The 10,404-nt window shown below is 40.6% G+C and overlaps 1 protein-coding gene across 1 annotated transcript in view; it reads left to right on the top strand.

Moving 5' to 3' along the window:
* Positions 1–467: 467 nt before the first annotated feature.
* The window catches only part of LMBRD1 (LMBR1 domain containing 1), a 107,317-nt gene continuing 97,380 nt past the window's right edge, over positions 468–10,404 (top strand). Inside the window, exons 1-2 of the mRNA XM_081829349.1 lie at positions 468–726; positions 7,605–7,781. Of these exons, the coding sequence (XP_081685475.1) occupies positions 649–726; positions 7,605–7,781 (255 nt within the window). The 5' untranslated portion in view covers positions 468–648. The remainder of the gene's footprint in view (positions 727–7,604; positions 7,782–10,404) is intronic.

The following is a 10,404-nucleotide window of genomic DNA, read 5'->3' as shown; positions in this document are numbered from 1 at the left end:
TATGTTCACAAAGTCATTACTGAAATCCACAGGTATGTATAGAGCTAAATAGAAAGTCTACAACATCATGTGATAAGGCAATGTCCAGCAAAATAGTTACTCAGGCTGGGCCCCAATGCCAGCAAATTAGAAAGTCATGTGGCCATCAGGCAAACTTTTTCTTCAGACAGCCATTCCCGCAACCTAGTGAGCTCTGCTAACTACATGGCCCATTCTGTCTTGGACATGAGGGCCAAACTTTCTTCCCAGGAGGAAGTCGAAACTCCTTAACGTTGGCTTGAATTTCTAGAAAAACGCAATCCAGGCCCTTGTGCAGTCTCCTCGCTTTTCCAGTCCATCAGCTGAGTCCGATTCAATTATTCCAACAAGGTTGCTGTGCAGTAAAACAACACCCTCACGTAGAACCTTCTCAACGCCTCAGGAGCGGGCAGCGCGGTGACGTCACGGTGTCCCGGGCGCGCCCCGCCCTCGCTCGGCTCAACGCCAGGGGACGCTCGAGGGTTGGGTCTCCTTGGCAACTACTTGCTCCGCCCCCTCCGCCCCTTTAACCTCTAGGGTGCACGGGCGCTGTGTCCTTCGCACTCTTTCCCCTTTCCCCCTCCCTTTTCCCCACCCCCTTTACCCCAGGAGTCCGGGCCGGAAGTGAAGATGGCGGCGGCGGCGCCTGCTGGCGCGGCTTCGGCGGAGCTGGTGATCGGCTGGTGTATATTCGGCCTCTTACTACTGGTAGGGGAGGTGCTCGTAGTTTTCCCAGTGTTTGGACTGGTGGGAGAGAGGGAGGGGCCGGCCTTGTAGCTGGCCTTTCCCGGCCCGGGAGACCCTCCTCATTCCGCCCCGCCCCACTTGTAGTTTGGACTGTCGGGGGGCTCCTCTGCTCCGGGGCGGGGGCTGCGCTCCGAGTGGGGAAAGGAGGCACGGATTTCCGGCCGCCTTTGCTGTCTTTTCCCTGATGACGTCTAATATTGCAGGTTCCCATTCTCGGAACTCTTGGCCTTCTCCCTGACTAGGGCACTGGGACGGGTGGAGTTTGGGGACCGAGGAGACCCTGGGGGTTGAGAAGGGAGAAGTGGCCTCTGGTCCCCATGTGAGACGTGAGCACAAGGTGTGGGGCAGCGGCGCCTGATCTTTGCAAGTTCAGTAGCCGCTGGCCTTGATCTGGAAGGGGGCCTCTTTGCTTCTTTAACTGGGGTTTGTCCGTGTTCCCTACCCTTGGGGTTATTGAGTCTCCAACCTTCTCTACCCATTGTGCGATTCTGCCTTGATGACGTGAGATGTTCGTTCTGACTTCCAGGTTTCACATTCCTTTCCAGTCTTTTTTGATGGATGTAGAAACTTACGCAGGGAAGAGCTGTAGCCCTCTTTACTGCCAGTATCAGGGTGTATATACTACAGCCTATCAGAACTGAGGTGCTTTCTTTCCCTACCATCTTATTCCCGTTTATCCAGTGATCAGAACGTGGGCCTCCGTAGCCCAAATGGCCTAGTTTTTACTTCCTTGCGTCATATTAAAACCCTTGGGCTTATTTTATTTGGGGGTTCAATTTATTTCTCTCCATACCCCTCCCCATTCTCACTGTCTTTCCTCATTGTCTTTATCCTCCTGTTGTAGCATTGTGTCCCAAAGTATTTTGCTGCGTTGCATTACTAAAACAAAAAACAAAATCAACCCCCAAACCCACTAACTTCAGTTTGGGAAATCAAGACTTGTATTTGTTAGATTCCACTACAGTGTCTGCAACCTAGGTAGTAAGTAGTATGTTTTGCTGGTAAATGTTTCAGCAGAAACTTTACCAAAAAAAAAAAAAGTGTGAAAACTTCTGGAAAGTTATCTCTTGCTACCTTCACTCTCCCAGAAAATAATAGTGCCTGTACACTGCAGCATACTTTACTCCTCTTGGTGGAGAAAATGGAAACAGTAAAGGGTGGCGCTGTTCCCCAAAGCCCATCCAGTATGGTACTTGAGGAGTTCACTAGCTTTTCCAGACCATCATATTCAGTTGGTTTAGGAAAAAACAAACGAGCATGTAACCAGTATCAAAGTCTAGTGGGAATATCTTGGCAGTTATGCATTAATAAACGTTTAATGTATATGAGTTGTGCTATAAATTGTGGGAGGATGGAAACAAAACAAAATGGCCTTTAAGAGATCCTGAAGAGGGAGCCTGGGTGGCTCAGTTGGTTAAGCGACTTGCCTTCGGCTCAGGTCATGATCCTGGAGTCCCAGGATCAAGTCCTGCATCCGGCTCCCTGCTCGGCAGGGAGTCTGCTTCTCCCTCTGACACTCCCCCCTCTCATGCTCTCTCTATCTCATTCTCTCTCAAATGAATAAATAAAATCTTAAAAAACAAAAAAACAAAAAGACAAAAAACAAAACAAAAAGAGATCCTGAAGATAATGGGAGAACAAAAATTCTTTTTTTTTTAAGATTTATTTTTTTATTGGTTTGGTTGGGGGGGAGCGCAGAGGGAGAGGGAGAGAGAAACTTTAAGCAGACTTCCCGCTGAGTGTGGGAGTGTGGATCCCTGTGCCCAGATAGATTCCATGACCCTGAAATCACGACCATAGCTGAAACCAAGAGTGGGACGCTTAACTGACTGTGCCACCTAGGTGCCCCGAGAACAGAAATTCTTAAAACAGATTTAAGTACTGAAAACCAAAGTACAATTTTATAAATGAAGTAGGACTGCAGAGAATAGAGAGCAATATTGGAAGAAAGTGGAATTGAGGTAGACTTTGGATAGATGAAGAAGGGAAGGTATTAAAGTTGGTGATAGTACAGAAGGAAAAAGTAAAATGAGAAGGGAATTGAGTTTGAAACTAGATGTCGGAGTAGAAAAAAATTAGTAATAAGGGCTATTTAATTTTCTGCAAATTTCTTTAATTCCTGGCTTATTAGAAGAGAGCTAGATTTTCATGTCTGCTTGTGTATTCAGTTGAGTGTTGTTTTGGTTGAAGTATATGAAAAATATCCTATTTTAGTGGTATGTCCTTGGAAGCAGAGGAGTATTTTTTAGATAATTGTGGATGTTCTTAAATACCACACCAAAACTCAGTAACTGGAAGCTTTCTAAAGGTTAGTTGAAACAGTGGAATCTGAAATCCTGTCATTAAACTTTTCATTCTGTTACATTAAAATTTGTTGGTCCATGTCATACTTTGGATCTTTTGCCTGTGCATGGTTTTATAACATGAAGCATTGATTATTTAGAAAATCTGGTTCACTGAGTTATGCAGATATTCCAAATATGGATATATTTCATTACATAATAATAAAATATCCCATTCATTAACTTCACCACTGATCTTGTTAGAAGAAATGTCCCAGAAAAAAAGTATTGAGAAACTGTCAAGCTTGCAGTGATGGATACAAGTTTTCCAAAATTCTAAGTTTCATTGAAAGCTTGAATTTTATCATTGGGAATGGATACTGTCTGTTGTTTTTTCTTGAAGTGATAGGTTCCCTTTGTTCATTTCAACAAAATATGCCGGACATCCGAGTCTGAATAACCATAGTTAACCACTTGTACTTACAAGTAAAAGTGATACACCTTGAAAAGAGTGTCTGATGTGGCTTTCAGCTCCTAAGTTACTGGTAGTGCTTTTCCTCGGGACAGCCATAACACCTTGATGTGCAGCAGGAGAGCTCCAATGCATACTTCACCGTTTTCCCCATGGAGTATTGAAAAGATTCAAGGGTTGAAGTTCAATAAAGTTAATTTTTACTGCTTCATTAAGCAAAGTCTTACATTGTCCTCTGTGTGTGTGTGTGTATGTGTATATATGTGGTGGTGAAGAATACAATAACTACTGGCACAATTTGGTGCCATTGACTTGATTCATGCTTAATTTGTCAGCAGTTTTACCACTGACTTAATGCAGCATGAGTGCAGGTATCAACATAGTGAAAAAGGCAAATGACTTTTTAGTATTATGAGCATCGTTTTCAATTTGTAAATCCCCAGAAAGGATTCTGGGACTGCTGGGGGTTGGAGGACTTCACACTTTGAAAACTGTTGCCAATAATCTACTAAAGAATCAGAACACTAAGATTGACTACTTGAGTGATCCTGGGAAAACAGGGTGGACTTCAGTGTCTTCTGCCACATGGGTTAGGTTTGGTCCTCCAATCCTATAATCTAACTTTGTTTCTTTTACGAAATCTAAGCCTTTCTTCTTAAGTCCCCCAAGATCCTCAATTACATTTCCCTTTGCTATATAAGACAGAGTCTTCATTTCTGTAAAGCAAGTTTATTCTTCTTACTCAAAGTGATGATTACTTGGAAACTTGTTAGAAATACTAAATATAAGACCCCAGCTCTACTGAATCAGAATCTGCAGTTTAACAAGATCCCAGGCAGTGTATATGCTTATTAGTTTAAGAAACATTCATCTCTTCTCATTCCTACTTCTGCCACAGTCGTCAACCTTGATTGCTCATCAAAACCAACTAGGGAGTTTTTAAAAATCCTAATGCCCAGGCCAATTAAATTAGAATCTTGTGGGAGGGGCTAGGGCTTGCTCTAAACCTTTATGATTGTTAGCAAAATCATATATTTCTCTTATGAAAGGCTCTTATTTCATATGACATTTGGTTTCATATGATTTATTAACATATGACAATTCATATGACAGTTGCTGTTTGGTAAGCAGTTACTGTGGCCAGGCACTGTGTTATAAACTCTTTACATCTTATTTTATGCTTATAACGTACTATGAAGTATTCTTACTACTATTTTATAGATGATGACATTTGGTTTATAATATAGTAACTACTGATAAATTTAACCCACATAAACAAAAAGCTCTTTGGGGTTCTCAGTTTTAAAAGTATAAAGGGATCCTGAGACCAAAAAGTTCAGGATCCTTTGGCTTAACTATTTTGGCTGTGTTGCCCTTTCCCTGCTTGTCTGCCTGGTATTGGCAAACGGCTTCCTCTGCCATAATACCCGTCACTTTGAACTTGGTGAAAGTGCAGATCTTTTTGAAATTCATCAAAAAAATTATTGAATACTTTGTGTCAGGTCCTGCTAAAGATAGAATGATTAAGCTCAGCTTCCAGTGGCTTCAAAATAATTAGAAGGTTTTAAATATTTGTGAATTCATTTAAATAAATCCATTAAATATTAATATAAATTCATGAGAAAATAACTTCCCCAAACAAAAATAAATTAGTAAGTAGCCAGGATTTGAATCTAGGTCTTTTTTTTCCTCCAACATCTGGGTTCCAAAGTCTACATTCTGTTCTCACTTTATTTTTTCCTGCTGTTCTGACACCAGCTGAAATGTTAGTAATATGAAGGAATTACATGAAACAACTTAGATAGATTTAAAATGCATTATCCTAAGTGAAAGTAGCCAGACTCAGAAGATGATATGCTATATAAGTACATTATTACATTATGGAAAAGGCAGAAGCTATAGGGACAGATAATAGTGGTTGTCAAGGGTGGAGAGTAGAGAGAGGGGTTAACTACACAGGGCAAAGGGGATTTTTCTGCGGTGGTGGAACTGTTCTTACATCTTGATTGTGGTAGGGGAATTTGGAAGCTGTGAAACAAATTAGGTGGTGGTGTTAGTTCAGTTCAGGCTCCTGAACTAGGATACCCACAAAGGAAGTAACAGTTGAATCTGTTGAAAAGAGTGAAAGGACAAAACAACGCTTTTGTTTCAGAGCTCTTAATAGAGTTTATTTAAAACAATGGTTCTCTCTTACGGCTCAGTAATATTCCATTGTCATTTGTCACAACATGGATGAACCTAGAGAGTGAAATAAGTCAGAGACAGAAAGACAGATACCATATGAGTTCACTTACATGTGGGATATAAAAAGCAAAACAAAAAACCAGAAACAGACCCGTAAATACAGAGAACAAACTGTTGGCTGCCGGAAGGGAGGAGATGAGCAAAATGGGTGGAGAGTGGGAGGTACAGGCTTCCTATGGAACGAGTAAGTCATGAGGATGAAAGGTACAGCATGGGAGTCAGTGATACCATAGTGTTGTATGGCGACCCATGGTAGCTACACTTGTGAGCATGGCATAGGGGAGTAGAGTTACGGAATCACTGTGTTGTACACTTGAAACTAATGTAACATTGTGTGTCAACTATACGTCAATAAAATGGGAAACAAAAGCAGTAGTTCTCAAGTTTGGCTCAGATTGGAATCCTCAGGCTTTTTTATTTTTATTTTTTTAATTTCTTTAAGATTTTTATTTATTTGAGAGAGAGAGAACAGGAGTGGGGATGGTGTGGGGGTTGGGGACAGAGGGAGAAGTGGACTCCCTGCTGGGCAGGGAGCCCAGCGCAGGGCTTGATCCCAGAACCCCCCCGCATCGTGACCTGAGCCTAAAGCAGTCGCTTAACTGACTGAGCCACCCAGGTGCCCCTCCTCAGGCTTTTTTAAAGTGCTGTTGCCTGGAGGAGCTTCACTCTGATTGAATTGATTTGTGGGGAAGACATAAGGGTATTTATTTTTTTTAAAGAGATTTTATTTTTATTTATTGGACAGAGAGAGAGACAGCCAGAGAGGGAACACAAGCAGGGGGAGCAGGAGAGGGAGAAGCAGGCTTACCAGCGGGGAGCCTGATGCAGGGCTTGATCCCAGGATCCTGGGATCATGACCTGAGCCGAAGGCAGATGCTTAACTACTGAGCCACCCAGGTGCCTCGGCATAAGGGTATTTAAAAACTGCCCAGGTGATTCTAACACAGCCTAGGCTGAGAATCACTGATTTAGTACCTATCTGCAATTCCCTAAATTTGAGTAGAGCAGAGCTTCTTAAAATGTAGTTCCTGGACCAGTAGCAGCCTCACCTGGGAACTTGTTACAAATAATAGATTTTTCTGAGCCTGCTCCAGACCCCTGAATCTGAAACCGGGGGTGGGGCCCAGCATTCTCTACTATAAGAAGCCCTCCAGATCATTCTGATACTCCCTAAAGTTGGAGAATCTTGAGTAAAGTCCTATACTCTGTGTTAGTCATTAGAAAGGCATTGGTAACTATTAAGAGTACCTGGTGGATTAGAGATGTCATCCTCAGTATCTCTGAGTCTATTTTTATCACTGGAAAGTTCCTTGCAGTGCACGTGTACTCATTTTAAATGTTCACTTTTCTTTGTTTAAGGCCCTTTAAAATTTGAATTATAGTATAATTTGTCAATACATGGTGATTATTGGCAGTTAATCTTTAGCTGAATGGTATTCTTGAACTGTAATAATGGGGCAGAAGTTAATTTCACTTCAAGTTATATTCTATTTAGGTTGGAGAAATCTATAGGTGAAAAGCATTCAAAACTAATTACAACTATGACGTTGTGTGAAACCATTAATGAGGTTCAATGAGGATATATGTAATTGAGCACTGGTATCAATAAGTTTTGTGTGTGAATGTGTCTTTGCACCTAAGGGAGGTTGTACTGCATTCATGAAATAGGCTTTGAAAATTATAAATCTTGAACAAGTTTATAAGAGGTAGTGGACCTTCCTTATACATCCAAAAGAAACTTCATTTGACAGTTTCTCATTGGAAACTTTCAAACACATACTATCATCTGTGTTAGAGAATGCATAGGGCAGTAACAGAACATTCTTTTTGTTCTCTTTCAGGCTATTTTGGCATTCTGTTGGATATATGTTCGTAAATACCAAAGTCAGCGGGAAAGTGAAGTTGTCTCCACCATAACAGCAATTTTTTCTCTGGCGATTGCACTTATCACATCAGCACTTCTACCAGTGGATATATTTTTGGTTTCTTACATGAAAAATCAAAATGGTACATTTAAGGTAATTACTATCATACTATGTGATTTTTTTTTTTCCCCTTTCAAGTTCTTGGCAATTAAGTGTTTAAGTTTAGCAGTCCAGTATATATTGTGCTTTTATTGTTGTCTCCAGGGAATAAATGTGAGTGGAAATGCAGCATAGAGACTGAGAATGGGACAACCACCATGGAAGACTAGAAACAGACTCTTAACTGACTAAAGAACTACTAATTCACCAACCCTCCAAATGTGAAGAATCCCTTTTGTTGATCCGAAAATGTATTACATAATCACAATAGTTTATTTTTGTGTCTCTCATAGCTCCCTTGAAGTTTGAGTTGATTTACATTAATGCAGTAAATAAGTAATTTAGCAGGGATTTTGTTAGTGGTGGATCAAAATCTAAATCTGTTTCACATTGAGTACTTTGAGTCAGTATGGCATGCGGAAAAGACCACTAAGCTAGTTGGGAGTTACAAGACCTGACTTCTAGTCTTGACTCTTTACTATCTAGGCTGTATCTTTGGCCAACTTAGTTAAGTTTTCTGGACTTCAGGTTCTTCATTTTTAAAATGAAGGGTGTTGGACTGGAAGGTTTCTGAGTTATCTTTCAATTAACATATTTTTAAGTTTCTTAATAGTTAAGCTTCTTGAGGCAGGAACTGTGTCTTGTTTATTTTTGTATCCCAAGTGTTTAGCACAGAGTAGATACTTCAGTATTTGAATGAAATATTATTACAGTTAACTCAGTATTGCATGCTTCCAAAATAAGTTCCTGAATTGAGCCAACTGGACTTAAATAATTTGAAAACATTTTTGTAGTTAGGTTTAGATACATTATGATTGCTGTGAAAACTAGTTATTTACTGTAGGTCACTTACTCACTTACGTATTTATTTATTTATTTTTAAAAGATTTTATTTATTTGGGAGAGAGAGAGAGCACAACTCCCTTCCTGGGAGCATGAATGGTTGAAGGGGCAGAGGGAGAGGGGAAGGACAAGCTGACTTCCCACTGAGCACTCAGCCTGAGATGCAGGGCTCAGTCCCAGGATCCTGAGATCAAGACCTGAGCCTAAGTCAGATGCTTAACTGACTGAGCCACCCAGGCACCCCGGTCACTCATTTATTTAGAAAGTATTAATTGAGCACTTAGCATGTGCCAAGTGCTGTATAAAGATAGTAATTAACATGTTGAATGTTTACTGTGTCAGATCCTGTTCTCATTGATTAATATATATTAACACTCTTTAATCACCCAAACAACCCTGTGAGGTATAGTATTATCCATGATTTTATGGGCAGGAAACCAAAGTCTGGAGAGGTGAAGTAACCTATTTAAGGTCATACAGCTTGTAGGTGCTGTAGCCAAGATTTGAAACTCTGCAATCTGGCTTCAGAGCTCTTTGCTCACTAGATTTTATATATATATATATATATATATATATATTCCTAGTGAGTACTATAAAGTTGACACTAACATAAACAAATACTTTTTATTTTATACCAATGTATAAAATTTTTTTAAAAAAAATTAGTAATTAAGATATGGCATTGGAACATTTTGTGTTTTGGCAGCTAAAATGTTCATCTCTTACTCCCCTCCTCCAGTGATTAATCTCTCTTAGATGTCTGGATTTAACTCTCCAGTACTGCCTCATTTCTGCTCTCAGATTTTGTCTTAGAACTTTGTATTCTTCACTGCACCTTAAATACATTTATTTGCTTAATACTTATTAAGCATGTAGTATGTACCTGACATACATGGGTGCTGGAGATTAATAAATGAGGCTGCTGTTTTCATGGAGCTTACATTCTGTAAGATCAGACCAACAGTAAATAAAACAAGCTGACTTCAAGCAGTACATTCTATGAGGAAATATAACAGATTGCTATGAAAGTCTAAGTTGTGGGTAATTCACATAGGGGCATGGGAAGGCCAAATTGCTGAAACAGGTTACTTGAGCTGAGACCTGGATGAGGAAGAGCCAGTCAGGTGAAGATCCAGAGGTGAAAGCCTTTAGGGAGAGGGAACAGCAAATACAGAAGCTTTTAGACAGAGATGAGTTTGGCCTATTTGGCTGAAGTGTGGTGTTGGGGGTTGCACTTTGGTACTAGCGAGATCAAGAGGAAGACGGGAGCCAAATTGTTTGACTTTTAAGTCATGTTAAAAGAGCTGTATTTTGGACAAATTACCTTCAGAGTGCCTATCCTAAATATTCAAGTGGAGGTGTCAAGTAGGGAGTTGGAAGTGTTGTTGAGAGGTATAGTGAGAGGGGTAGAGAAGTGGCTGCTGGTTTTGGTCAGCGGTGATAGTTTCAGTGGAGCATTTGGGTGCTCAGGTTGGAGCCGGGTTAACTGTGGACTGGGAGGTGAGGAATTAGTGATAGGGAATGCTGAAAACTTTTCAAGAACTTTTGTTTTCTAAGGGAGTAAGAAGTGGGGTCAAGGGAGGTGTTTTTATTTGAGGTGGTTGTGTGTATATCTCTGTGCTTATTGGAAGTTACTAGGGTTTGTATACTTTAGGATTCAGTGGAGTAGGAGAAATTTTTAGAGGGAAGAGAAGATACTATTGCAGGTACAGTGTCTTTGAGAAAGCAAAAGCGTTGGGGGTCTTAATGTGAAAGGATTGGCCATAAATAGGAG

The sequence above is a fragment of the Leptonychotes weddellii genome, chromosome 8, assembly GCF_054177405.1.
Source record: "Leptonychotes weddellii isolate Sample4059 chromosome 8, ASM5417740v2, whole genome shotgun sequence".
NCBI classification, from domain to species: Eukaryota; Metazoa; Chordata; class Mammalia; order Carnivora; family Phocidae; genus Leptonychotes; species Leptonychotes weddellii.
This window is presented reverse-complemented; position numbering and strand designations above follow the sequence as displayed.